General features: G+C 50.7%; 5 protein-coding genes across 5 annotated transcripts; 2 read left to right on the forward strand and 3 right to left on the reverse strand.

The window, feature by feature from the left end:
- Nucleotides 1-1138: 1138 nt before the first annotated feature.
- Nucleotides 1139-3332, reverse strand: LOC34618708. The gene is made up of 6 exons (XM_026337562.1): nucleotides 2972-3332; nucleotides 2558-2700; nucleotides 2229-2415; nucleotides 1924-2009; nucleotides 1300-1801; nucleotides 1139-1245 (listed from the first exon to the last, which is right to left on the reverse strand). The coding sequence occupies exons 1-6, from the start codon at nucleotides 3330-3332 to the stop codon at nucleotides 1139-1141; spliced, it is 1386 nt and encodes a 461-aa protein (XP_026193347.1).
- A 1230-nt stretch (nucleotides 3333-4562) lies between these two features.
- LOC34618709 (translin-associated protein X) lies at nucleotides 4563-5898 on the forward strand. Its single transcript, XM_026337564.1, has 4 exons — nucleotides 4563-4681; nucleotides 4986-5134; nucleotides 5347-5500; nucleotides 5637-5898. Exons 1-4 carry the CDS (start codon nucleotides 4563-4565, stop codon nucleotides 5896-5898), a joined length of 684 nt encoding a protein of 227 aa, XP_026193349.1.
- Nucleotides 5899-12434: 6536 nt separating this feature from the next.
- LOC34623296 lies at nucleotides 12435-13634 on the forward strand. Its single transcript, XM_026337565.1, has 2 exons — nucleotides 12435-12926; nucleotides 13317-13634. Exons 1-2 carry the CDS (start codon nucleotides 12435-12437, stop codon nucleotides 13632-13634), a joined length of 810 nt encoding a protein of 269 aa, XP_026193350.1.
- An 837-nt stretch (nucleotides 13635-14471) lies between these two features.
- On the reverse strand, nucleotides 14472-19574 carry LOC34623295 (proliferating cell nuclear antigen). The gene is made up of 6 exons (XM_022736423.2): nucleotides 19551-19574; nucleotides 15765-15966; nucleotides 15386-15523; nucleotides 15079-15222; nucleotides 14856-14938; nucleotides 14472-14708 (listed from the first exon to the last, which is right to left on the reverse strand). Exons 2-6 carry the CDS (start codon nucleotides 15964-15966, stop codon nucleotides 14472-14474), a joined length of 804 nt encoding a protein of 267 aa, XP_022588365.1. The 5' UTR covers nucleotides 19551-19574.
- On the reverse strand, nucleotides 18150-24390 carry LOC34623902. Its single transcript, XM_026337566.1, has 13 exons — nucleotides 24290-24390; nucleotides 23945-24146; nucleotides 23597-23758; nucleotides 23260-23465; nucleotides 22977-23194; nucleotides 22319-22838; nucleotides 21598-22195; nucleotides 21068-21275; nucleotides 20759-20868; nucleotides 20446-20601; nucleotides 19563-20195; nucleotides 18858-19271; nucleotides 18150-18749 (listed from the first exon to the last, which is right to left on the reverse strand). Exons 1-13 carry the CDS (start codon nucleotides 24388-24390, stop codon nucleotides 18150-18152), a joined length of 4128 nt encoding a protein of 1375 aa, XP_026193351.1.
- Nucleotides 24391-27610: the final 3220 nt, after the last annotated feature.

Genomic DNA, 27610 nt, shown 5'->3' on the forward strand with positions numbered 1-27610 from the left:
GCCAATGCAAGCCCCGCCACGTACAGCAGCCGTTCCTTAGCATTTTTACGAGATCGACGCGTTACAATCCCTATAACAGCTGCGCAAACGAGTTGCCCACCTGCCTGTCAAGGGGAGACTCTGCTATGAGTGCATCCGACTCCCTTATCTAACGCAACTTAAATGCACTTAAAAGCTATGTTAAAGTACGGCATGATAGAGTTCAGATTGCACGAGCGAATTTTATACTTTTCCCGAGCACTTGAGGCATACTGGGCAGCAGCTTCTAAGGCGGCGAGGGCTCTGCTCTGCTTACAACCGCCTCCGACGGGTCCGTCTTGTATGATGCACCTGCTAATCTTGGGGCTTAAACGCGTCGGCGGGAAAAAAATCTCTTCAATCCTAAGAGGCGCCGTGCGTCCTTTCCTTGTGCCTTGTACGTCAGCCAAGTGTTACTCCAGTGTGTGGTACCTGCCCGCTGAAACAGAATAGGATGCGAGGACAGACAGGCAGCTCAAAGGCCTCGGACGTACTGGCGGTTCCCTCCAGCAAGTTACTCGATGTTGCGACTGAGGAAATTCCTGCCGGTTCCCATGTTTCTGCGGGCGGGCACTCCACCTCACAGACGCTCTTCAACATTTCCTTCTGAGCAAGGGACATGGCATCCCAGTGTTGTGCCCCCCGGCAGACGCCTGTGGACCGTGTGCTGAACTGGACTTTTTTAAAAAGATTACTATTTTCATTGTAGTACCTGTATAACTAAGGCCCGGTTCGCACCACCCTGAAGCGAGCATCTCGAAGAACGTTCAGCTTCCATATACCCTAGAGAGAGCTGACCTTGACGATTTCGTGTTGGCTCCCATCCCTTTGGACACTTGGAGCAGTCTTGCGGAGCCTGACCTAAAGTTCACAGTAAGAAGTATTTCTGCGAGAATTTTCAGGAAGCTAGAAATACCAAGGCATGGCCAGGCGAGCTTGCACGCTTGCTCAAGTTCTGGCACAAGCGGGCCTCGAATCCACAATGTATGACTTGAATCATGATGAAAAACAGGTACCCTTCTTTTCCTCATCAGACAAAAAATCAAAATGTCTGGATGTAGGGCAGTTCGGTCCCGCATCATAACCTGGTAGCAACAGGGAGGCGTACAACACGGTACGCTCATTTACCACGCTGCTCCGTTTTACCTGACGGTGCCTGGCATGCTCCTGAATTCATCACGTTTATCCAGCCTCTGGGGCAAGGAGCGCCAGAATAGTCCCGCAAGCCTGCAAGATGGTGATAAAAGTTGAAACCAGAAGCTTCTTGTGCACTTTACTGACAGGAACTCTCATCGACTTCGGCGAGGCAAGGCCACTTCAGGCCCCAACGGGCTGCCAAGACTGACCGCTCGGGAGCTGCCATCCGCCTAATCTCGCCGGTGTCTCGATAACTTCCTGTGTAACTCTGCCACATCAGAGCGAGCTCTTCAGCATGCTCCGCATCCTCTTGTGCACGTTTGACCAGTACCTTTGGCGGCTGGCAGGTCCCCGATGGTTCGTCGAAGCGCCAGTATTCCGGGCAGGTATGCGTGTAGTCCCGTTCTGATGAAAGATAAGAAGCTGCAGCGCTGAACATATACATTATCCGCCTACCGCAAGACTCGTTGCGGCATGGCCATTCAGCTTGACCTTGGGAAGCGTCAGACAGCTTATTTGCATAAGTAGTCCTGTAAGTGAGGTTCTTACATGCAACGGAAAAATCGGCCTTTTGGTCCTCCGTGAAGCCTGAGAGGTCCTGAAGCGGGTGTGCCTTTGTCGTAAAACATTTTGCACACGTGTCTTTCTGCGTACTTGTGTAGTTTCGCAATGCCCTTTATACGTGCTTGGTGCCACGCATTTCCCCGTATACACCCAGTTCACTGAAAGACTTGCACTGAAAAGGCCGATCCAACGGATTGTGTTCACCACCATACCTGGACACTCCGGGGTATAGTCCCTTCCACCTAACTGATCGCATCTGTCTCCCAAACAGGGCCACTGCACCTTGCACTCTGTCGAGCACAGCGCTATTGAAGTGCGAAGGGGTTTCAATCTGATGTCGGTTACCAATCTCGATTCTGCGTTTATGGTCAGCAGCAGCAGCTCCCACAAGCTTTATGCAATACTTAAGAGGTTTTCGGAGTTCCGCATATGTAGTATCTGCTTACCATCAAATGAGGACAGGCCCCTGCATAGTCCATTGGGGCTTCACAGTTATCAGTGTCTCTAACTTTCCATCCTGTCGGGCACTGCAACGAATCTGTCGGCGGCCTTATTGTGGACTAATGAACTTCGCTGTTGCTTTCTCACAGTCACGATGGCAGTCGATATCATCCTATGAAGTATATAACACGTTAAATCCAATCGGTTACTTCGGCATACTGAAATACGTGTCGCACCGGTATATTGGACGAGAGACTATCAAGAGCTTGGTTTTTCTGTCAAGATGCTCGGCATTCACTTGCACTGTAAAGCAGCAGGAGAATGTCCTTCTTTACCGCAGTTTGCTGCAAAGCGTTTTTGACCCTTGTAAGTCGCGATACAGAATAGTCAGACATACCATTAATGCCCAAGGGAGATTCAAGTTCAGCATTGGAAGGCTAAAGCTTGGAAGCTGAAATGGATTTATGCCCAAGCTCGGAAGGGCGCGTAGCATGCCTCCCAATTGACCTCCTGCAGAAGTTACTCCGAGAGATGGGTCAACTGGAAGTCAAATGTATGTCATTCAAAGTAACGCCAGTCGCTTGCAGTATAGGCACCTACATATGGGGGGGCTAGCCAGTGCCATGGGCTGCATTGGAAGGGAGGGAATTGGAAGAAGCGGCATAGCTGGAGGCAACGCCTGGCCACTCGATACATGAGGTACGGATGCAGGCGCGAACTGCCCCGGAGAGACGGCCTCCGTGGCAGGGGACACCTGTGCTGAGGGTTTCTTGCATTTCTGAAGCAGAGCTGTGACGCACGCATTGTATACCTGGCTGAAACGAAGCACTTGAGGCAGCTGGAACGGTAGGAGACCGGTCTAGGACCGTGCCGTCCTTGAGCTGCAATGTTCCGTAATGGAGATTAGGTTCAGTGGATCCCGGAATTGTAACGGAAGGCGTCTCAGGTAGCGAGGCGCTGAGGACGCCAGTGCCTTGTGCGGATGGTGAAACATTCCAAATACGGCCTGGCTCGGCGAGATGCACTGGGCGGCCATATGAGTCCAGGTGGAGCGGGCCAGAGCTCGGTCCAGCGCGTAGCCCATGAACGGTGCTGTCGCGGAACAATGCTTCCAAAAGATGCACGCAGCACACGGCTGATGATATAAGCTTCAGTACATCAGAAGCATTCATATTGACACCACTTTATTGCCGGGTCACAGTGGATCCAAACCGTGTATATAATCCTAACCAGACCATGTATGCGTAAAGTCATGAAGCATTGTGCATACACCCGGTAGACAGCAGGAGCGCCTGTACAGTATACTCTTCAGCACTAGCGAAGAAACGCCTTTATTTTAGCTATTATACTGCTATGTCAACCAAGTGCTGCTTTTTCTATTTCCAATGGTCGTGTTCTGACCATAACTTTTGTTGGCCTCATGCTGCCTCATGGGATGGTTGCAGCTTGATCCTTAGCACAACAGCTTGACGCTTAGCACAAGAATGGGAATATTCGATACGAGACAGCTCAAAATAGCTGGTCTTAATAGTAGCATTGCAAATATGTAGGCAACGGAACTTCATTAGGGATTTGGTGAACTGTTTCAGAAGCAATTCGATTGAGTTCAGTCCGGTACCAGTTCTTGTCTACTTGGGCATCTCGGTTGCACTCAAAAAAACCTACATAAAAGGTTCCTCAAAAATATCTTTAAAAAGTTAGTGGGCGTCTTTATCACAAGAAGTAGCCACTGCGGTCTCGAATATAATTTGGCTGAAGGAACAAAGTGCCACATGGGGTGTATTGTACGGTACCAAGTTCTTGGTCCAGCAACATGCGCCTCACTGATGCACAAGCCAACACACTTTAGAAACTGTCTGAAGCATTGAAGGCTTAGCGAGGTGGACATCCTCGAAGAATAATTCCCACATATGATGCGTTATTATACGAGACACGAATGCCGTCTTATAACACACATTGAAAGTTCTACCGGTTGAATTTCTGGTCTTGTGGGGAAGAATGCAAAAATAGTGAGTGCTCTCGTTTCAAATGTGACATTTATAATGAAACACCACACATGGTATTTCCTTAGATTTTAGTAGTGGCATGTTGTCGCTTCTGATGATTATCCCCAAGGAGGGATCGTTGCCTCTTGCATGGTGCCCCTGTCATCGAGCGACCTTATAGCATGTTGAATACAACATTTATGCGAGAATGAGTTAGGCTAAGAGTGAAAATTCCCTAGGGTACACTGTGTGCGCGGGTAATCGTGCTAGTTGGCAGCCCCACTGGTGTGCCCGTCAAGATGTCTTGTTAAGACCCCACAAACTGCAGCATTTTTCCATTGCATAGTAATCTGCAGGTATTTGTGTATGTTAGTCTGGGCTTTTACTGGTTCGTTCCATTTATTCCGATCTTGTATCATGGCAGCCAACCCGGCCTTGATACCTGGTGACCGCCTCGACAAGGACGACTTTTACAAAGTCATCGAGGAGTATACACGCGAGGACGCGAAGAGGGAGGATATAATCAAGAAAAGCAGGTAAAGTGCATGTGAATACCCTACACACCTCGTGCAGCAGCGCAGCGTACGACTTAAATTTCGCGGCAGTGTAGCCTGGAGTTGTGCTTCCAGCAGCATTCGAGGGGAAACGTTATTCATTCCAACCTTCGCAGTACGCATGCGGCAAGTACTTGGCAGTGATCCACCGCTACATAACTACTGTGTTTTCATTCCAAGCGTGCGTATGCATTGGCTACCGTTGTTTCACGCAGCGCTGTGCGCCTCATCATTTGGGAGCACAACACAACTAGAAGAGGCAATGTGTGTGGTTGCCCTTTTTCAGAGATGTGCTAAAACTGAGCAAACAGGCAATATTTGCTCTGCACCGTAAGGACGAGGCCGCCGCTAATGCGCATCTTGAAAGCTGCTTTAGTGTCATCGAAAAAGATCTGTTCCCCATTACAGAGGAGCACCCCACGCTTCGTCTCACAGGCCAGTATGAGCACCTACAACGAATTTAATATCAAATTGTTTCTGGGATGCAGAAAGTTCCATTGGGCAGTTTTGGACTGGCCCCACGTGGAAGCAAATGCACCTGTTTATCACCTTTCGACTCAGTGCTTGAAAGCTGTGAGACTGCGCGACTTTCGTTCTAGCCATCTATGTGGAGAATTTGTGGAGTGTGGCTTTTTGTGGGCCCTCAGGAATGTTGGTTGCGGCCCTTGAGGAGTACGCGGAGGCCCGCATTTTTTTGCACTTTCTTAAAACCAGGAAGCTGCTCCCATTCAAGAGTCTTAATGGACTCCGCGTGGAGGAGTTTTTAGGCGGATTGATGGACTGTACGGGGGAGCTTAACCGGTAAGTATCCTTTAATGATGCTAATGCGATATTTGTGCTTTTTGGCACCAATTAGTTAGGGTACGGAAGGGAATATCTATGAAAAGGAATAGGTAATGGAGAGGATATGTGGCAGGCTGCTGTGAATGGAATGCAGGTTCGCTGTTCTTCGCGCCACAGAACATGATGCCACGGCCGTGCACGACTGCTGTCAATTCGTTGGAACTGTTCACGAGCAAATGATTTTATTGGATCTCAGAAATTCTCCTCTTCGTCGAAAATACGATTCCCTGAAGTACACACAAAAGAGGCTTGAAGCACTAGTATACGAACTGGCGGTGGCCGCCCGCATGCAAAACATCAAGCTCCCGTCCATGTTGATGGAGCCGGAGCCCGAAACCAACGCAAACCAGGAGTAACTGCACCCCAAACAACAGCTCGACGGCATGAAGGGGACTTTCTTTACGGACAGTCCTGCGAACAAAATCCTAAACACCGTAGGTTTGCCTGTTGGAGTTTGGGGTAAATGCACTTGGAAGGACTCGCGTGCACATCTACGCAGGACGCATAAGACCTCTACAGGCATGCCCTCCGGATTTCTTTGGGATGAAAGTCGCATTACATATACTGTTCACTTGGGTTGTCGTCCCATATTCCGTGCTTTGCAGTGAACCTACATGGTGGACGGAACGCCAAAGGAAACCTGGGCTTGTATTGCCTGTGATCTTGCAGACACTACGATGCACAACATTAATATCCTGCCATGATGGGAATAACCACATTAAAAATAGCAACTACTAAGAAGCTGTGCAACGCAAGTTTTCGGTGTACTTCCTAAGTAACCCCTGTCCACATTGGATTTATTCGATGTTTATAACAGCAGCAAATCAGTTTATGTTATGCCATGGACCCAGAAGAGAGACGCCAGGTCGATGGGGAAGCGATAAAGGGCTTCCTTCCCTTTGCTGAGGCTGAAATAGGTATGAAGAATAGCCACAGCAATAAAGGGACAATTGCTGTGACACATTACAATTCTCGTTCGAGGCAAATTTGTCAAGTTTTAAACTTGATATCTTTGCAAAGCATGTGTAATTGGCAACGCTTTCCAGAATCTCAAAGAGTGGACGTCGGCAACCTCCAAGTTCCGCAGGAGAGTGTTGGGGTGCTTGTGAGCTTTAAACGATGAAGATGGAATTACTTCGCGCCTGTGGCCCTCCTTTCAGGGGTATACGCACAGGTTTTGGAGCTCGTTCGTGTTGTGGGCTAAACTAGACTGAGAGGCTTCCCTCTACACTAGTTATGTATTATTAGGAACTCTTAAACAATTGAGAAACTGGAATGGCTATCTTTTGTCTTATATCCTGAACAGCTGTTTTAGCTGGGTACACGGCGATGTAGTGTGGTGGGCATACGCGCTAGACGCTATGTGAAGCTAGCTCAAAATGCTCGGAGTGCTTCGAGGGTTCAGCTACGCGCACGCTGTCTGACCCTCTCCTCTCATGTCGAAAACCTTGAGGGACACGGACAGGGAGGGAGTGAACTCTTTTACGAAGCACTGACTAACCCTAGTAAGTCTGTATCAAGTATAGTGTCAAGAGCCTCTCAAATGGGTCGTTACAGTTGGTAGCACTGCATGGTTTGATAGCCCTCTCCCACTCATCCATCCTTCGTGGCCACAGCAGTGGCATGTCAAACTTCCCCACAGCAGATGTCTCGATTTGATTACGCCGTTTGTTGATATAGCAATCAAACTTTTTGCCACAGTGCAGGAGAAAATAATTCTGCCAAGAATCAACATGATGGCACAATGCCTGTTGGAGAGGCAGAGGCTGGCCTGCAGGCTGGTGTGAATGCAGCAACTCCGTACATCGTAGAAAGGCATCATTTGGCAGCCGACAAAAGTCTTAATAGATCCTTGATTGAGGTTGTGCCGAACAGCACTATGGCATCCTAAAAGATGAGCAAGTGCTTGAATATTACTTGAGCTGGTTTAGGGATTCCTCGCTCTGTGCTATACAAATAGATGAATCTTGTTTTTCTTCTCGCATGTGAGCTAGATAGGTAAGCAATTCAAAAGAAAGCTATCTGCGTGCATGGATCAATGCACTCCCTTAATACAAACCCTAACTCTTCGGCGCATGCCGAGATCAGCCCAATGGCAGCAAGCTTTGGGATAATTCAGGTTTTTTGTGGGGAATTCTACTGATAGATCAAAATATCGAGATGCATAGGACTCTGCTTCCCAAAAGTCGTAAGGTTGCTGCATTTAGCTGCTTTATCAAAGGCTCATCCAGGGCCTGCTCCCACTGTCGTTAGGTGATCGCAAGATGCCCTGCAACTGAGCGATTACACAACCGACCACCGGGGCTTTTGCAAACGGTGAACCGCTTGGGGTTTGAAAAGCAAATAAATGCAAGTTGCGCGCTGTAAGTTGACGTAGGAAGAGCTACGTTGAAATGGTGAACTTTTGTATGTCGCGGATGTATCAACCGGCCCTAGTCCACAGTTGAGGATGAACAAGAAAATAAAAAACACAGAGTCTGCCCCACTAAGCATATACAGACCGTTCCCCAACAATGAATCTGCTCCAATTGAAGGGATTTGGGTCATGTTGCCCGCAATGCATAGAGTCAGCCGAAGAAACAACAGCAATGAGTACAGCGGAGGCATAATGCACGGCGATAAAAGAGAACGCATCATGGCAACGGAAGGCCTCCTCGTAGGCTACAAAGGGGGCCTACCGAAGATCTAGGCGCAGCTGGAGACCTGCCACGGAATACAAGTGTGCTGATTTTAATTTGCATTAAGGATTCAGAATTGCTAGCGCTACTGCTAATAAGAGGCGGTAGTAGTATCCGGTCAGACGGCGCGAAAATGCAATCTACCGGTTCCCTCGTTAGTGCGCTCTCTAAGAGTCGTGCTTGTTGTGGCAGAATGCAAGGTTTGGCATGCCTAATGCGGCTCATCTCTGCTTAGATTGGTGTTTGGGTCCTATCAGCATGGTTCGTGACTTCTGTGCGAGGGCTATGCACCACGATGCATTCCTAAGCATGCTGTGGATGGCCTAGTGGTAGGCGCATATGCGGTCAAAGCTCTGCGCTGTGAAGGCGAGTCTGTCAAGAAGCATTTCATAAATCAGACCCTGTTCTCATTAACAACGCTCATGCCATCTGTGAAAGGCAAGGTAGAGTGGGCTCAACAAAGGAAAGCCAAAATCTACACACGGGTGGCTCAACGGACCACCAATTGAAGACAACTCAACGCATGTGTCCCATCTTTAAGGCTCTGAAACGAGTATTGCGCTGAATAACTTTTTTGAACGCCCAGTTGAGGTACAGCACAGATACACAAATATGAAGGACGCGTTCGCGGATGTGCTAACTAATGGCGAACTGTCAGCAGGCTGGCCGCTTGCTGATCTTTTAGCGCATCGTGCTGAGCCAAGCTCTTGGCCAGCCTTGAGCTATGTTCCGCCTTATCGGGAGCCCCCACAGCATAAAGCCAAGATTGAAGGCCATGTCCATGATTTTCTTGAAAGCGCAAAGTGCAAAACTCGACTAGCTCCTTTGGTATAACTTGACGTAGGTACCGAAAAAAGACGGACGCAAAGGCATGTGCGTTAACATTTAGCTCCTGAATATGATCACTGTAAAGCAGAACTTCCGATGCATCACATTGTCCAAGTTCTTAGTCAACCCCAGGGCTCAACAGTCTGCTCAACATTTGACTTGGCAAACGCTTTCTTGCAAATCCTCACTTTTCTAGAGGCCTGGAACAAAATGGCGTTCCAAACCTGCACTCACAAGCTTGAGTATACGTGCATGCAGCATGGACTTGCTGAAGCTCTAACTTGACTGCAGCGGCAAGCTAATAGGGATTTGTGAGCTTTTCAAGGTACGGATGGCTGTCCACATCGGTGACGTATTAGTAGACAGCCGAAACATTAAAGAGAGCCAAAAGCACCTGTGGGGTGCGTCCCAGATGTGGGAGAGCAAGCAGTGACATACAAAGACACGCAGGCGGTTGTATTACATGCGAGCCATCATGTTTCTGCAATACTACGCTCCAGCTGCAGGATTTCAGCGAGACCCAGCAAAAATTGAAGTTGACAAGGCATGGGCTTTACCTTGACTTAATCGCAAGGAAATTGCGGAGCTCTGCGTGCTTGCAATCAATTACCAAAATTTTTGCTCTTGGTTTTGCTCGAATCGCTGCATCTTTGATTACTTTACCTGAGGAAGCGCAATTTACGACCTCGAAAGTGGAGGCTGATGACATCGGAAGGGCGCTTTTCGGCCACCTTACAACTATTCTGGTACTCGCGCTGCCCGACTGCAAGTGCAATTTGTTCCTAAAGACCGATGGTGAAGGAGGGGGGAGTGGTATACTCTTCGCACGGGCTACGGCTATGAAGAATATCAAATTAGTGCTTGCTATTCTCCTCGCCTCACCGAAACCAAGCAGAGGAATAAAGTCAGGAAGATCTACATAGGGTGGTGTGGGGCGTGAGAGAATGCCAGCACTGTTTTGGTGGTCATGAATATCCTGCTCAGACCGACAATCTGTCTTTACTGTACCTTGTGAAGACTTTTTAAGACTTTAGTATTCCTAGAGTTGTCCATTGGCTTGGGTGTCCCCTGCTTCATGATTCTATGTCAAGTGCATCTGCAACATGATGGGCGACTCGTTTCCGCAATGCTTCAGCGGCTTATTATTACGCATCAAGACCATATTTGTCTTTAACAATTCATTGTTTCCATACAAGCTGAGTGGGTCGTATGCTTATTTCATTGATGCATCCTCCATCACTGCGGCAAACTTGCTTTTGTTCCTTAATTTCTTCGTGGACTTTGGCGCCCAGACAAGTGAGTTTTGTCAAAGTGCAGGAACCACACCGAGCTTTAAAGGTGCTGGATTCGCCTATAGAGTGTTGTGGGCATGCTAGACAGCAAATTCTTAGCGAAGTAGAGTGGACGTCTAACCTCGGCAGCTGATGTAGGAGCAGTTGCCGGCCTTGCTGCCTGCAGGAGGACTTTCGACTCTCTCGCGTTAACGCTAGTTGCTATAAAAGGAAGCTTTTTCGTCTTTGCGACTGCGTTCCCCAGGCGCTGCTTTGCCGAAAAATAGCTAGCATCATCTATGAGTACTGCTAGAAACCTTACCAGTTGCTATTGTCAAGATTCCCTACACGAGAAGTTATGCGCAGGCACAAGTGTGTTCTCTCGGCATTTTTCTGCATACCTTTTTTGAGGTTATGAAGCCGATTATGCTAAACGCATCAAATGCACTGGCATGAATAGACTGCTCATCGAGGCACGAAGGCTCTGCTGAACTAGTTTGTTCTTTGATTCCTGTACGCACCTACGTGCCTTCTGTTTTCTCGGAGTAAGAGCCTTGACACACTTCAGCTTTCGACGACAGCAAACCATCGCGCCTCTGCCGCCGTGTTGGTTTGGTCCGTCTTGCGTTTTTGGCCAGTGTGTGTATCTCTCTTCTATCACTGTCTACCGGTTGATGCACACTTTGACTCTCATCTGCACTGAATTCCCCGTTTCTGGCTGCCTTCGGAGTGGCGGGAAGGCGAAAACATTTCTACTGTCCTGTTCGCAGTGGTCCTTGACGAGCGGGTAGGGAACACCAGGGCATGGACTTTGAAATGATGAATGGGAGTGAGATGCAGTTACCCAAGCTACAGGTGAACACGTTCTACTACACTTGTAATAGCTAAGTCAAGATTCGTTTATTGGTTTGCTTGCTCATGTCTCTTATTTTCCTGAAATGCATTGTTAGCTCAGTACAAGAAGACACAGTGCTGAGTGAGTGCTCGCTCGATAGGATAAGGAACATACCTTATAGGGTGAAGCTACGCGCACCCAATGTGTCCCACTTTCCTCGTACCGTGACTCTGAGGGGAGACGGCAGAGAGAAAATGGCATGTTTTTCAAAATAATACTTGATAGCTTTCTATTACGTTTGAATCGAGTCTGCAGCAAAGTGTCTCTAGGGAGAACTCGAATGAAGCGTTAGAGTTAGTGCGCTTGCCCCGTCCAGCGTGTACGATGGAGAAATGCTGCGGATCTCAAAATTTCGCACCTAGTATGCCTCTAGGAGCAGTAATAATTGGTGAGCTAAAGAGGCTGATATTCGATTATTTGTTAGTTCTCATGATCCTCAGTTTCTGTTAACGCACGCGAAACGGAATCTGAAGTCCCCTAGGAGTTCGGGGCAATTCAGGCAAGAAAGTTCTTCAGTACAGTTCAAGGCAAGCCCGATGCCCTAAACACTCTAATAGTGTAAGTATTGGGTCTCTATATGTTGGTTTTGAAAAGGGTGACTGATGAGGATGTTTTTATTCCTGAGCCGCCAGTCGTGGCTCGAAATGTGCGCTAGTACAGCTAAGATATAAGAACAACTTAAATGCTCTGAAAGCCACCTCAGATGCTGACATATACATATCTAAATGCTAAACTAACTCTGAAAATTCGGTAGAGTCTTGCTGCAGAACTTTTTAGTGAAGCCGCAACCTGGCGCTCATCGCCTGAAAGCCGGATAGCGGCGAACAGCGCTGCCGAATCGATGCCGCCAATGCCTTACACAGGACCTTGGTGCTACTCTGTTTCATTTTATTTAAGCTACCAAGATTAACGAGTAAATTTATATTGATTAAGCTCTTCTGTTTTGCTTAACACCAGTCCTTCGTGTGCATCACCTTTCCCAGGCATGGTGCCGACTGAAACAGCAAGGAAACGAACCGCCGCCGTTAGCTTCTCACAGCGAGGGAATTTCCAGTTCCCTTTATCTAAAACATTGCACTAGACTGCTTTATCCGTTGGGGTCTTCTGGCTTACTTTAGCAGGTTGGCGTCAGCTAGCTTTGTTTCGGCTGCATTGCAAGCACGGTGTGTTGGAACAATTCTCCTCCCCCTAAATCCTTGATGCCACTACCAGAAAGAACGATGGAGAAAGAGAGCAGCAAAGCGGCATTGTCGATGGGATTTGCAGGGAAGCCTTCGAGATGCCAACGGGAAGGTCTCGCCCATAAGCGCCCAGGCATGTTGGGGGGCGCACAGGTACCAGGAGCAGCGGGAATGTGCACTGGCCGTATTTCCGAGTTAGCGCTGCATACGCGAAAACGCACGGATTGGTGCCAGAAAGATGGTAGGTACGTTCGGGAGCTGACGAAGAGTTCAGGGCAGGGAGTTCCGCCGCCTGTGCTCCAGAGCCAAAAAAAGAGTCAGCTGCGTTACTGCGGGATGCAGCCAGAGGACCAGCGTCAGCATTTTCAAACCAGGTGGAAACCTATTGACGGAAAGATGGCCTTCTGCACAGGAAGGCGGGGAGGCAGCGCCACCGTGGAGTGTGACTATGAGCACATTGATAGAGAAAACACATACCATACCTGGAAGCGGATGGGTAACACCCACTTGCATACAGGATCACACCTCCAGGTCGGCCATCTTCTACATTTTAGTTTCAACATGTACTTTCATGTATGAAGCGTGAAACTGATACTGCTGATCCCGAGATATGCATGCCCATGCAATACGGTGATAAGATGCATCATTTAACCAATTAGCGCACAAACTACCGTCCAGTGTTCACTTATAGACTCAGACACTTGTGAATGGAGTTGGCGTCATCAGAAGAGGAGATACAATGCAGCCGAATGCATTGGTGCACTCCATTATTCCTAAATGTCTTGATTGGCAACTGGATAGATAGTTTTCTGTAAATGCGTAGCTATATCCTCATGTGCAGTCGTAGAGCTGTTTCTACGAAGGGACCAGAGTTGTCGTGAATATTGCCTCGTGTCTGCATTCTGTGCAATAACTCTGCAGTTTGATCGTTTTCTGACTGTTGAGGAGTCGGCTAAGAGGAGCGATCGTCTGCCAGATGTCAAAAATAGAAATCCTCCGGCTGCCAATCCAGATGGCCCCTTTGAAAAACCACGGAGCGATGGAGGAAACTTGGACAGGACCTTTGTTCCGAGGGAAGACGCAGTACGCAGCGACGACTTCTCGCACGCTGCCAAACGGAACCTCGCACTGAAGAGCAGCCACCTACAGCTCTCTACACTACACGTAAGACCTTTTTACCTTTTCAAATTCGGGCTGTGGGGGGACCCCAGGCCGCATAGAGAAGCGTTCACTCCCTAATTTTTGGGTAGACACGAGAGGCTGAAACGGCGAGAAAAAATGGATGTGTGCATATGACGTTTGGAGAACTCGCTGCGATGTCCTACTTCACTTGAGGTACTGCATAGTCTAAAAAGTCTTAGCGGGTCAACATGGTTGAAGTGTTCCTTGCCAGTTGCTGCAGTGCTGCACATTTTCGTCCATCATACAACGTACCAAAACAAATGCTTCGTAAAAGCGCATGCTTGTGCATTCCAGAGAGTAGTTCACTACGCTTGGGCAATTATAGAATTTTCCTACTTCTGGTAGTCATGCGAGTGTACTTGCAGAACACCACAGGCAGCGATGCAGCGGAGTTGTGCCGCGGTGGAAGGATCCCCCCAGAGGATCATGCATTCGACTTCGTGCTTCCCTTGTAAAAGTGAGCGAGCAATTATGAGTAGCAGCTAAGATGCCGTTATGTGCTTGGCTGGCACCCACGCACTCAGCTAGCTCCGTCGGGATAAAGCTAGCCAGAGAAGCCACATCGCCTGCAGGGCAAGTTCCCGAAAGGCGCCTGCACCATGATGCTGCGGCAGGAGAATTCTGTGAAAAGCTTCGCAGACTTGTCGAGCACTGTGGCCTGACGAGTCAGCAGGAAACAGCGTGATTTTTAGGTGACTTTCCAAGGCTCTATCGCCAAGCCGGCGATCCTTTTTGAGTCATCGTGTGCAGGGGTACTAGAGCTCTGTAGCCCACAATAGCGCTGTCGTTCAAGTCGTGCAAGAGCAAAGCACTGCCCTACAGGTAGATGATGTACTGAAAGTTGTAGCTTTGTTATGCAGTAATAGATATGGAAAAAGAGTTAGAGCCTCCTATTCACTCTTCGTCAATTTTGGGAGCGACGTAAAACCGCAGAGAGCTGACTTCATCCGAGTCGATGGACATGACAGCAGCACTCTGCTGTCCTGGGCTGGGCAGGGGGAACGTAAAACGCATCGGGGTGCCGTGGGTCATGGCTATTTCTAAACGTTCACAAAGACTTGCTCCCTTAACAAAGTTGGACAGGTATCGCACGGCGAAGTCCTGCTCGAACACCTCACTGCACTGCATGTCCTGCAGAGGACGCATCAGCAAACCGAAAGAATGAGAGTTAACCTAGCGAATCATTCACTCTAAGCTGGCACGCTGATTCGCTCTCATTTCTAGGAAAACGCGCGCACTCTGCGCTTATGTAGGTGTGGGTCGCGCGGTTCCACTTACAGGCGCGTGAATGACTCTGGTCACCGAGAGGTTTTCTCCCTTGGCCGAGAGCACGAGGGAATCCTTTTCCCCCCTAATACGAACTGTACAATCCAAGCACAGATCCCGAAATCAGAAGTCAGTCATTATAGTGTATTGGACCTTATCTACTTGCGCGTTCTTGTCGCATGGCAGAAAAGAATACAGTAAGGCGGAGAGTCCTTGAGAATTATTCGATGCTCACCACTTTCGGCGATCGAATGAATGTAACGCAAGAGTTCCTGGAACTCCTTCGCGTCCACCGTGCAAACACATGCGTATGGCTCGTCAGGGATACGAAGTCTTTCTTGCACTACAGAAAGAAGGGCCACCTCCATGTGCCACGTGTCTGCAGAGGGGACAAAGTTCATCAGCCACAGCTAGCAACAGGTCATGCGCCATACCGTCCGTAAGAAGCGCAGTATTCAGGGTGCTTAGGCAGCCTTGATACGATACGAACAGGCTGCTTTCCAGCATGAACGATCCTATTTTCTGGTCATCGCCAAGATTACCTGTCCTTTCTGGGTCTTCGATGGCGATGTGCAGAACTTCTTCATCTTCATCTGTTCCCTTTAAAGTGGACAGATGCACAATGTGCTTATTCGTCTTAACGGGTTGCGTGGCCTTGAGTATGGTCGCAACGGAGAGCCCTGAGGACCGCAGCAGACTAAGGCGTACGCATGCTCCCAGATCCTAGCCTAGCCGTGAGTTTTGAGTCATCGCGATATCTTGGAGCAACCATCTGCTGCGCAGTTCGCTGTTGCCTCATTGCGCGCGCAGGGCAGCTGCCGCTGAATGACGTGGTGCCCGCCAGGCAGAACACCTGGACAGCAGCATGCGTTCAAGTGCAATAACGTTCTTTTCAGGCCCAGAGGTAGGAGGCAGGCTCACCAAGAGTGACCTGAGAATCGCATCTGTATTTATGGAACATGTCGACTCCCCAGTTTGTGCTGACGAGGGCCACATGGCTGTCGTCCATGGCCTGCATCGTGCAGCCATCCGCGTCACAGACAAAGTTCACCTCCGTGCACGTGTCTTTTAAAGCCTCAAAGATCCGCTTCAACGTCAGACCGTCCAAGCTGCACTCGAACATCTTCGACAAATCGGGGGAGAAGTATACTTTTGACGATCAAAGCCGCACAAATTGGGTCAAAAAGCACGAACGAACGTGCAAACACGGGCCTGGAAGTGGATGTGTGAGGAAATTCTGGAAGTGAAGCAGAAAAGACGAAGTCTGCCGTGATAACGAAAGGCCTGCAGCTTCTGGGACGAAGAGAAGGCGCGGTCCCCCTATGTCCTGCAGATATCACAGAAAAGTCGGAGATCAGAAAGTGAGCTAGTTCCTTCGAACGCTGCAGCGCCTTAGACCTGCAAACGCCAACGCCAAAGAAAGTCGCATTTCATCTACTTGGAGTTGGCATGTTGTGCCTACTGTCGTCCGCGAATGTGAGCGACCGATGAGCAGGGGTTGCAAGCAGAGAATGAAGCAACGGATTAGTGCAGAAACGGAATGCAACGCACTTCTTTGCTGCCAGTGTTACTCTGGTATCAATGGCGATTTGCGCGATGCCCGTTGCTGCCAGCAACGCTTTGAATAAGCTGAAAAGGGGAAAGCAGGAACGAGGGATCCTTGTACTCGCTATAAGCTTGATGGGTCTGTAGATGTGGAAATTGCTAGGACGGGTTTACCATTCTTCGTAAAGCGCTCCTCTAAACAGCCGCTTCCGTCGATTAAGTTTGGGGGTGGGGTGGGGTGGAGGCGTGGTAGTAACAGACCTTCTGTCTAATCTTTGCCACCTCTACTTAGCGGCTGCACCACTCAATTATAAAATACCGCAGAATACGATCATAATTGAAAAAGCATAAAACCGGGTCCAGTAGAAGATATCGTCAGAGGCGATCGAAGACACACCACACACCGCAGCCGACTGCACTCTCCTCATGCCTCATGCATGACAAACAGCTTTCCACAACGCTTATCCTCCGTTCTTGCACTGCCTAGTAACGCAAGTGAATAGCGGATACTCGTTCAGACATCAGGGCAAATGGCTTTTTGGGGTGGGGTGGGCAGAGTTCATAGCCCTGGCGTACAGAAGCACCTGAGAACTAGGTTAACTACTAGAGGCCGCATGTGTGGTCATCCTTCCCGAAGGGCCGAAGTTTCTCTGGTCACCGGTTGGCGGAGAGCATCGGGGTGCTGGTCTTTTGCAGTGCGAGGCCTACCCCACTCCATTAAGCGCATGTACTCTCACCTGCTGGGGTGGATACAAGTGCCTCTCCAGACCTCCCTTCGGAGTTGAGGGAAGCTATGCATATAAGTAGACGACAACTGATACTGGCGTCCTCCTGTCGATTCAGCAGTATCTGACGGCAAGACAGTAGAAGACTGGACTTTTGTTCAGGGGGCCAGCCCATGCCGCTCTAGCCATGAGTTCATGCCAACCACGCAGTTCTCCATTCTTATTCCTCGGCCGCCCTTCTACACTGATATCTTAGGGCTCCCGATACTAGCCAAATGATGAATTTTGCAAGCTCTGCTTTTCCACTCTGGCCTTAGTGCGACCACTAGACCTGGTGTATTGCCCCCGTGAACGCGTATGCATTAACATGGGAGCTCCTACAGGCACAGGCTACACACCTATTTGGCAGAAGCCCTTTGACGTGTCCCATACTCTGGCGCTACAGACACCCCTTTCTGGCAGAATACGAGTTTCACTGACAAGCGGACCTAGGGAGACGACAGTGGCCAGCGCAACCATCTACGTCTGCGGGCAGAGCGCAAGGCCTAGACGGAGCAGTCGCTCTGTGTCGTGGAGGGGGGGAGAGGAAGGTACTGGGTGTAAGGGGCATGAGCGCGCCACACACAGTTGGCGTGCGACATTTTTGTTTCTCAAGGCGCGGCTCTATCATATACATATGCGAACAACACAAAGATAAGTCCTGTTTACCCGGGTGCACAGAGGCAGCCTCCAGTTCTGAGGTGACACGTTAAGACAAGAGGGCGCTGTGCTGCAGAATATCCCGGAGAGTAGCAATAAGAGGCAAATACATAACAGGGCATCTCGAAACTCGAGGGGCTGGACCTGCTGCTGCCCCTCCTGCCCTACCCCCGCCCCCCTTGTACAGGGGATCCCCCCGGATCGCTGCTGCGGAACTGTCCAGTTGCCGTACTCTTAGGCTTTAGGGAGAAGGGGGAAAGAAGATGTAAGAGGGAGGGGGAAAGGAGAGGGGATCTACGCGATTAGTAGACCCCCGGCGAGAAGAATTTCTTGCAAATTACTGAATGCAGCAGGCGTTGGAGGTGTCTCGGCGCAGGTTCTCCGCGCCTCCTGCTGACTGGCCAAGTGGTGCCTGACCAGAGACAGCCTCCTTTGGAACGTCCGTAGGCGTGGGGTCCACCAGCTTGAGACCTGTCGCTTCATGCTGCTTGCCATCCTTTCCCTCCCGTTGCTTTTCCAGTTTCTGCAGGCAGGTGTCTGCTGCGGAACCAGGTGCAGCCTCAGTCCTCCAGCTGCCCTCCTCGACGGCTCCCTCGATGGGCTGCGAGGGGCCGTGGCAGAAGTCGCTGACTGTCGCCGACGAATGCGCTGTCGACACGGTGCTTACAGCTACCGGCATCTGCAAGAGGGCAGCATTCGGCTTAAGGTTGAATTTTACTTCCGCAAGCCCCGCAGCAAAGACGCCGCGTCGCGACGCTTGAGCGTCTTCGCGATACCCTCTTGCAGGCGTCAGTGGCGCATGCAGAGGACGGGCAGGCCTTGGGGCTGCATGCTGGTCCTGCTGCAGTTTTTCCTGAGGTGCTGGTGTAGCCGCCGCAGCCTCCGAAGATCCTGTGCCGCTGCTGCTCGAAGAAGCCTCGGTTTGGGGGGGGGGAGCCTGCAGCGTGGCCTCTCCACAGCAGCCCCCTTGTGCTTGCGCAGACGTCAGTTGTTGTTGCTGTTGTTGCTGTTGCTGCTGTGCAAGGGCCCCTCCTGTTCTCCCCGCCTCTCCCTGCATCGGCTTCGCGCTGAGCGGGTCCGATGCTCCTTCCGTCGCCTTTCCAACGCCTGGCGTGGGGCACGCCCACACTGGCTCTGCTGCTGCAGCTTTTCCTCGTGGAAGAAGAAGCCTCCCCTCACTCTGCGCTTTCGTGGACGGCCCCACGCGATCTGCGGCACACGGGTAGGAGCAGCGCCCCTCCTTAAGCCCCCCTCCAGTCCTCTGCTTGGCTTCCGCTTTTGTTCCTTTCTTCGATCGCGTTGCTGCTCTTGGACTCCCTTCAGCAGGCCTGCCCTCCCTGTCTGCTGCCCCTGCGCCGTCACGCGGAGCTCGCAAGCCACCTGCTTTCGGCTGGACGCCGCTCAGACACACCCCTTCGCGAATCAGCGCCTGCACGCGGAGGGAGGCTGCTGCTGCTGCCTCGTGGGGGGCCCCCGAGGGAGAAGGAGAGGGAGCCGCGGGCTCCTCCTCCTCGCCGATGGTGCAGGGGGGGGGAGGGGGGAGTGCTGCCTCCTCTCGTGGCCTATGCCTCCGTCGCTCTTGGCTGGGATTGCCGTTGGCATGCAGCATGTCTTCGTCGGCTCCACTCAAAAAAAAGTCTCTTCTCTTAGACCCAGCGAGCTCAGCATGCGGCTGGACGCCTCCCCAGGAGGCGTTCCCGTTGCGCGAGGCTTCTCCAAGGCCCCCCCCCCCCGCTGCCTCGGCTCCTGCGAGGGCTGCTGCTGCGGCTGGCATCTGCACCGCCTTCGCATTCGCGGCAAAACTGCCAAGGCGCTGTCCTAAGGCGCTGTCTACCGCTGGGGGGGGAAGGGCAGGGGGCGGGAGGCTTCCAGCAGCAGCAGAAGCGGGCTTCAACGAGCTCTCTCGCGGGAGCAGCGCTGCAGGAGCCTTCGAGGAAGCTGCCTTGGAGGCACTTGGAATAGCCAGCGGACGTGGGAGATTCTCCGTAGAACCCCAGAAAAGCTGACCCTTCCTTACGGGGGGGGAAGGAGCGCCTTGCGGCTGTGGGCCAGAGGTGCCATCCGCAAGCTTGGGGAAGAGAAAGAGGTAGACGCTGTGGAGGAAGGGGGCTGCATGCGCTAGCAGACACTGTGACACGGCCAGACGCCGTTCTACCACGGCGATCCGGCTATCTCCAGAGATGCATGCGAGGAATCCAAGGAAGGAAGAGGCGCTCTGAGGAGGATGCGCCGACAGCAAAAGGGGAGAAGCCGACGGCGTCGCGACGTAGGAGAACAGAAGCGGCAGCAGCGCAAAGGGGGATGGTATCAGACTCAAAGAATCCACCCAGCCGATGTTATACGACAGCGCCTCTTGGAGCCCCGCCGCTTCCTCACTTCCGGTCTGAGCCAATTGTGTTGCACACACACACAAATATATATATATATACACATACATATACGTATATATGTATATACATGTATATGTATGTATGTACATGACTAAGGGCCAATTAGCAGCACCTCTATATGAACAAAGGCTACTTTGGGGGCCCAAGCACCAGGCAGGGCAGAAGTAGCGCAAAGACAGACAGTCACACACACAAACACACACACATAAACATAAACACACCGTGCTTTTTCGGTTGTCTTACCTCAAGAGCTGCCCGCAGGTCTTGCAAATACTTTTCAATGTCTTCGGAAGTCCAGAAAAGAGGATGGTGCAGTGCCTGTGTTATCGTGAGGCGCTGGGCAGGGTTGTGACTTACGAGACCTGCTAGCAAATCCGCCTGCCAGGGGCAGTTGCCTAGCTGCAACGAGGCACAGTCATCCGCAGGAGCGAGATGCACAGAAAGCATCGTTGATGAGCAAAAGTGCAGGAAGCAATGCAATGCTATGCAGCTCCTCTTGCGGCTCGGCAGCGGATTGCATGCAGGCGGGGAGGAGGGGAGTGCCCCTGCACCTCACCTTGTCGAAGTTGACTTTCTTATCTGCGAGGATGTTGGCGAGGATCAGGGGGTTGTTGGTACTACCGTAGGGGTGATGGCCCCCCGAGGCGATGAAGAAAAGCGTAGCGCCTATGGGCAGTCCGAAGCAGAGAGGACCAACGGCATCATTTTGCCCGCTTTTTTGCCCTGTAGGCTTGAAGCGGCCTTTTTTCAACCCCTGTGTTGGTGGTGGTGGTGGTGCGTGGGTGGGTGGGGTTGCATCTATGCACAAAGCAAAGCCCTCTGGGAAGCGTATAAGGCTACAGAGCCCTCTCAAGACGGCGCTTACCAATAGACCACGCATCTGCCCGTTGCAGAAAATCGGCTCGCCACTTGAAGGTTCGCGCCACTTGGATAAAGGCCGCCTCGCAGCGGCTGTTGTCGAGCCCGTTGCTACTGCAGTGCCACAACATCTGCTTCAACTCTTCGTCTAGGTTGATCAAAGATGATACGAACTCGGGCGCCATCCAGCAGGTTTCTTGTGGGGTTCCCAGAATCTGCAGAGTTGCAAATACAGTTGAGGTCAAGAGCTGTATACACCCCCTTCACTTTGAAAACCGCAACACTCATGGCAGCCCCCGCATTCCAGAGCCTGCGGTCCACGTTTCCGCAGCGTGGAGGGGCAGAGGGATTTAGTGGTATGTGGCTGTGTGTGAGTGGATTTGTGTATGCATATATATGTATAGATCTATGTATGCATGGAAGTATATATGTGTGGATGTGTATAATATGTGTATATATAAGCACATATATATATATATAAGTACATACATATATGTATATATATACATATTTATGTGTATATTCACACACACTCACCCACTGTAAGAGTGCCTTGGCGTTGCTGGCACCCTGGACTCCCGCATGCAGGAGATCTAGAATACTGAGGTATCGGACGTTTCCTGCGCAGTCCCCGAGTTTGATTTCTCCCTGCGACCCCACCATGACGTTGCCAGGATGAATGCGCATGTGGGCGCTCTTTGAGTACGAGTGCAACGAGTGAACGGCTTTTAGGAGGTGATACAGCAGGCCGTTCAGCCCCGAGGAGGGGAATGCAGACTGCAAGAAGGAGGCGGGCACTGCGCCCGAGGGAAAGAGCTCAATGATGCTGCCTTGGCACTTTTCCGTGATCACCCAAAGGGAAGTTCCTTCATCAGCTTCTCCAGGCAGCAGAAGAGCCCTTCGCACGTTCACAAGCAACGGGTCTCTGATAGACAAGAAGGCTTGCACCTCCTTCCACAAATCCGCAGCTCGGCTCGAAACAACAACTGGCAGCTGCTTAACTGCAACAATCTCCCGCGACTTGCCCGGTCCCAGGACCAGTCCAGCATACACCAGAACACTGAGGTCGTCTCTACTGCGGCCTATCGGCTCATTCCAGTAGCAAACGTCGCTCGTAAGACACTTGACTCGAAAGCTGCTCCGCACCGGGATTCGACTTTCCGACGTGTGCCCCTGCTGCTCGCTTGGAAGAAGCGTGCTGCTGCATCCTTGCAGCAGGTGCCCCCGCTGGGGAGGATCCGATGGCCGCTTGGTCTGCTGAGCCACCCACCAGGCGTCCTCCGTTTTGCCCGAGAAGGTAGCAGGAGCTGCTGCCAGAGGCTGAGGAAGGTTCTTTTTGGCGGAGCCTCTGGCGGGAAGGGGGGGGGGGCGCCCTCGCATCGTTGCGGGGGGAACCATCCCCCCTTCGACGACGGCAGCGGTGTGCCGATCTCCCTGCACTGGCGGGAGCAAGACGTCTGCGGGGTGTTCAACGGAAATTTGAGCATAAAAATTGGGCTGCAAACCTTCCGGAGCATCCACGGTGTGCAGGGCAGGTGTTCTGCTGGCCGTAGGGGATCCAGGAGTCGACGTCCACTGCTGAGCAGATGCCGCCGAATGGGTAGACGCATATGCGCTTGGGAAGGGGAGAACACTCTCATGAACGCCACTGAATGCAGACGGCATCCCTGCACACTTCAAGCCATCCGCATCTGCGGACGGCGGGAACGCGTCGGCCTGTCGGGACGAGGAGCCGTCCAGCTTAGTTGTGGCCGCTCCTCCGGTGGGGTTGCTGTTTCCTGAGAAGCAACACCAAACACACATGTACATACACATATATACACATACACTCATACATATACATATATACACACACATATACACAAACACATATACACATGCATATATACATATATACATACATGCAATAAGCGTGCTCAGCCTCGCAAAGCATTGCTCAGCACAGCGCGCACGACGGATGCTTCTGTCATTAAGCGTTGCACTCCGACCATACCTCCTAACTGCTTGTTTTGCAGCATCTGCACGAGCCGTGTTGTTGTCCGCAGTTCCTTCTTCTCGCCCCCATGGCTCTTCTGTCTGACCCCGGCGGGAACCTGCTGCGTGGCTGCCTCCCTGGCTGTTGCATGTTTTGTTCCTATCCCGCCAGAAACGCTTGAAGGGCCGCTTGCTCTGTTGACGGCGGAGGTTCTGTTAGAGTACCCGTGCGCAGAAGGGGAGCCGTCCGACAGCACAGAGTGAGGCGTGTGGGAAGATATAAAGTCTGTATACGGCTGCCTTGTGCGAGCACCCCCCGTCGCACACAGGTAGTTTGGATCCAGTGCCAAGTGTAAGTGGCTCTGGGAAGGAATGCCATCCATGATGGCTAAGAAGCGGGCCCTTAGGCGAGGGTGTGGGCGGTCTGATGGCTGCGGGATGAACGACGCACACGGAAGCAGCACCCTAGGCACTTGCGTCAGGCCTCAGAGACCTCTTGCTGCTCAAGAAACCCGTCAAGACACGCTTACAGCAATGCAAGATGATGATGCAAAACGCTCACCAAATAGATGTCAGGACAAAGCACTTCTTGAACTGCGGCTTTGGCGAACGTCCTGCGGCCCTCTTCACTCTGCTCTGTAGGACGCAACTCCGCGTCGGAATGCGCGAAGGGGCAGTAATATCTGTCACACCAGCCATTTTCCTTGAACTGGTGGCACATGGCCTGCACAGAAGGAGCAGAAGCGTAGCGGGTGCCTCGGGGCACCCAATGGATACAGGTTTCTGTTATTCCTTATGAAGGGAAGGGCCGGCTACCGCAATCTACGGTGCCTGCTGCATTAGACGGATCGGACTAATCAAAGCTTGTTCAGGGTCTGGACCCTCCTTGTTGCTGCTTCCTCATACTCACTGTTTTATATACTTTGGGGTGATACATCTGTTCCTCCTTGGTGTGCGCAAATCTGCAGTTTCTCTTCTGCTTGCAGTTCGACTTGGCTATTGTACGGCCCCTCCCGTCTGTCACAAACACGAGGTCCCGACATAATTCAGGAGAATACGTGTACTTCCATGGAGGGCGGCGTGTCCAGCGCAGGTCATGGCTGTACTGGCACCTGATGAGCAGAAAACGCAGGGTCAAGCCAAGTTGCGCACATCCATGTGCCCTCGTCTAGACACATGACAGACGCTTTTGGTACTATATATGTAATTTCCCATTGCTGAGTAGAATGGAAGGGCATATACATACGAGACGCACTTGTCGGCAAATTCACATTTTCCCTGTTTGACGTAGCGCTCGCATATCTTGGTGCGGAATTTGTAGAGGTTCTCTTCGTCTAGAACAGGAGGAAGCGCCATTTTCGTGAGCAGTCTTGGCGCTGGTGACAGACGGTTAGGCGAGATGGACTCAGTCACTGACAGCACCCTCAAGGCCCTATGAAAATCTTTGCCCTGAACCCGGAGAATATAGCCCTCGTAAAGGACAGACACCTGCTGGCTTTACTGTTTCGGTGTCTTAAGAGATGGTTTGGATAGCGCGGAACCGGCGAGGATGGAGGCGCTGGATTCGCCTCCTTTTCTAGGTTTTCTCTGTTGCGTGACACTCGGTCTCTGTAACGCCTTGACAAGAACCAGAGGGCTACATAGGGAAGCAAGACAAAGCAGGGGTATCACGGGGTTGATAATTGTGACTGTAATACGGTCCTGCGCTATTTAGTGCAAGAGAGAGTGAGACCCTCCACGTCAAGTCACCGCAGACGAATGGTCACCCTCAAACGGCTACGGTACGTGTGGCAGTCCAACGCCCAGGGAAGTGCGCAGGAGGCCTCCCTGACATACTGAGATGTTAATTGGATATATATGTCACCAACAAAAGGGTGAATTCGCCTAAAGAGTGAAGAAAAGCAACTGCTGAACAGGATACGCACCGCATCACCCGCAGTCACCGGTGGTCGCCGCGGTAGCACAACCATCCGGTCAACCCCGCAACCCCCAGCCCTAAATACCCCCAAACTCCCGTTCTATAGTGCTCTTAAACTTAAATTATGGTGTAACGTTTTATTTAGATGTCGAATTTCCCTATATTACGCCAGAAAACCCAGCGTAGAAGAAAGCTCTCATATCATGATACTCTGGTCAGGGTCACTGACCCCACCACAGAACACTTAACACCAGGCACGTCATATACTGCCGGTACTGTTTATTCAGAATAAAAAAGAGCGTCAGTCAATGCTAACATGACCCACGTGAAAAATGAAAACCGAAAATTTGTGTTCTAGTGATTATAACGGGTAGAAATCACGCAAAAGTTTCCCGAGAATAGACCACATTGTGGCATCTCACGAAGCCCGTACAGTGCCACCGCTAGAGTGCTATTATGTCTTCAATAAGAACAAAGAAGCGACCCCGTGACGTGGACATTAAAACACCCGATATTTTGTATGGCGGGGCAACCTGTGGAGTTTTATTTTGCGCTCCTGTTATTTTTGTAATGCTGTGTGTACCTTGTAGTCATGACAGTGAGCTAACAGCTGCACCAGGGATTTCCCTTCTCTCTAGCTGCCCAAAGCATTATGGAATCTGAAATAAGGAGAGCGAAAGTACTTTACTACGAACTCATAAACCACGAAACTACTGACACATGCATAGAGTATAGCGGGCTCAGGTACACTGAGGCACTTTCTACGAATTTCGTTGTAGTACATTCAAAATAAGCTGACTTCTTGCTATCGCTGTTCGCATGTCGTGCTTACTGCAGAGTTGTGTTAGCTGAGTACGCATTAAAGAAACGCGTGCGTGGGCTGTAGATGTTATGTGCAGTTAGCTGGGAATTCGGGGAGTGCTTGGAGTGTGCAACGACGTCACTCTAGCTGCTCATTCCTTCTTAGGCCGGAAGTAAGAGGGCTAAGGACACGAATGCCGGGAGAGCTTCTATGCAACAACACTTTACAGCTTTTGATCAAGTTCGCATCGAGTCCGGAGTCAAATGTACCCCTAAGTTCACCAGATGGAGCGTTAGAATTTCGCGGAGCCAGACGATTAGATGCGGCTGTTCCCCTTTTTATCCAGTGGATGTTTGTGCAGTGCCATTTTACGCTTCTCTACAACCGTTGTTTGGCTACGATAAAGTCACACGGCAATTCGTCCCATTCATTTCTTTTGTCGCAGTCTTGAAAATCTCTCGGAATTAGACGTAACGAGTTGAACAAAACCTATTGGGACAGCACAGTCCCGCTAGCAAAGCTCGTGTGAACGCAGTAGCCCCAAAGCTGGTAGAAAAGAATAGCTGGCAGGTTGGAAAAATGTTTATGGATTTTTCGATGAGAATATGTATTAACGCCACAGAATAATTACCATGGCTTATTGCTGAGGGCTCGAACGAGCATTAGAAAGCCCAACGAGACGGGCTCAACTGCATTCCCATCAGGCCCTGCAGCTCTAGACAAGGTAGCTCCTCTGCTAGCCTAGTGCCTTTACTCACGAAATCTGGTCCCACCGACAGCCAGTTCCTGTGATAGTGCTCATTAATGAGCTCCACTGCTGTTTTGATCCTCCTCTACTCGATGCAGCGGCAAGGGTCTCCGATGTGGGCTTAGCGAACGTGTGTGCACACCCCAAACGTCATAGGGACGGTGCTCAAACTTCCTAAAATCACATGCAAAGTCTATCTCAAGAAAGAATTAGTTTTGCTTTGTCTCAACATAGTAAGATTCCTTGCTTCCTAGGATGCGCTTCGACACAATCTCAGCTCCCATACTTTTACCTTTATAGGGCTGGCTGCTTTACGCCTGAAACTTAGATCCCAGCACCTGCATGATAAATTTTGGCTACTAGAAACTATTTGTTTTACAAGGGAGCATCTAACGCGATGCAAAAGCAATACTGAAAACTGATTACCAGAAAAGCTCATTTCTCCGTGCATTGTTGTATGCTAGCCAAGCTAGCTTCTGGGCAATGGTGTGCGCTTTGGCTCAGCGGGCATCAGAGCCGCAGCAGTTCCAAACAGCTAGCTAAAAATCCCTATGTCGCTTACTCATTCTCGAAGTTGCCTCTACTTGAGCTCAATTTTCTTGTAATACTAAAGTTTGTTAGAGTAATAACCAGTTACAACAACGTCTAGTGGAACATCGTTGTCCACAGTCATTGCAATTTCATAGATTTTTGTTACTTAATGATATAGACGACCATGCATCTGCTTTAGCCTTTGTTTGCAGCTGAGAGATTATGATTACCCAGGCACTCAAGTCCTTGAGCATTTCTTGCTTAAGGCGCCACTACAGCTGCGAAAAATATACCGGACGTTTAAGTCTAAAGTTGCTTCACTGCAGTAATTGTAGGCATGCCATAGGCGACCCAATAGAAGGCGCACATGTGGCCAAAGCTGTGCGCTGTGAAGGTAAATCTATCAAGAAGCACTGCAAAAAGCAGACCCTCGTTTCATCAATAAAGCTCATTTCACTTGTGCTTAGCAAGATAGAGTCGGCACATCAACAAAGGAGAGCCAAAGTCCATACATGGGTGGCTCAACGGACCACCAATTAAAGACAACTCAACGCATGTATCCCATCTTTAAGGCCCT

Source organism: Cyclospora cayetanensis, unplaced genomic scaffold, assembly GCF_002999335.1.
Source record: "Cyclospora cayetanensis isolate NF1_C8 unplaced genomic scaffold, CcayRef3 CcayRef3_contig_19, whole genome shotgun sequence".
In the NCBI taxonomy this organism is placed as follows: domain Eukaryota; phylum Apicomplexa; class Conoidasida; order Eucoccidiorida; family Eimeriidae; genus Cyclospora; species Cyclospora cayetanensis.

What these genes read in the sequence shown, in the direction of transcription:
- LOC34618708 (XM_026337562.1), bottom strand. Translation starts at nt 3,332, where the DNA reads ATGAATGCTTCTGATGTACTGAAGCTTATATCATCAGCCGTGTGCTGC. An exon ending in AAGTGCTTCGTTTCAGCCAG is followed by an intron (nt 2,701 to 2,971) that starts GTATACAATGCG and finishes TTTGACTTCCAG; the next exon opens with TTGACCCATCTCTCGGAGTA. An exon ending in CGAAGTCGATGAGAGTTCCT is followed by an intron (nt 1,246 to 1,299) that starts GTCAGTAAAGTG and finishes ACCATCTTGCAG; the next exon opens with GCTTGCGGGACTATTCTGGC.
- LOC34618709 (XM_026337564.1), top strand. Translation starts at nt 4,563, where the DNA reads ATGGCAGCCAACCCGGCCTTGATACCTGGTGACCGCCTCGACAAGGAC. An exon ending in GATATAATCAAGAAAAGCAG is followed by an intron (nt 4,682 to 4,985) that starts GTAAAGTGCATG and finishes GCCCTTTTTCAG; the next exon opens with AGATGTGCTAAAACTGAGCA. An exon ending in CCCCACGCTTCGTCTCACAG is followed by an intron (nt 5,135 to 5,346) that starts GCCAGTATGAGC and finishes GTGGGCCCTCAG; the next exon opens with GAATGTTGGTTGCGGCCCTT.
- LOC34623296 (XM_026337565.1), top strand. Translation starts at nt 12,435, where the DNA reads ATGGAGAAAGAGAGCAGCAAAGCGGCATTGTCGATGGGATTTGCAGGG. An exon ending in ATACAGGATCACACCTCCAG is followed by an intron (nt 12,927 to 13,316) that starts GTCGGCCATCTT and finishes ATAACTCTGCAG; the next exon opens with TTTGATCGTTTTCTGACTGT.
- LOC34623295 (XM_022736423.2), bottom strand. Translation starts at nt 15,966, where the DNA reads ATGTTCGAGTGCAGCTTGGACGGTCTGACGTTGAAGCGGATCTTTGAG. An exon ending in CGATTCTCAGGTCACTCTTG is followed by an intron (nt 15,524 to 15,764) that starts GTGAGCCTGCCT and finishes TGCGGTCCTCAG; the next exon opens with GGCTCTCCGTTGCGACCATA. An exon ending in TCATTCGATCGCCGAAAGTG is followed by an intron (nt 14,939 to 15,078) that starts GTGAGCATCGAA and finishes TGGATTGTACAG; the next exon opens with TTCGTATTAGGGGGGAAAAG.
- LOC34623902 (XM_026337566.1), bottom strand. Translation starts at nt 24,390, where the DNA reads ATGGCGCTTCCTCCTGTTCTAGACGAAGAGAACCTCTACAAATTCCGC. An exon ending in GGCTCCCCTTCTGCGCACGG is followed by an intron (nt 23,195 to 23,259) that starts GTACTCTAACAG and finishes CTGGCGGGATAG; the next exon opens with GAACAAAACATGCAACAGCC. An exon ending in CAGCCGCAGCAGCAGCCCTC is followed by an intron (nt 19,272 to 19,562) that starts GCAGGAGCCGAG and finishes GCCCCCCACGAG; the next exon opens with GCAGCAGCAGCAGCCTCCCT.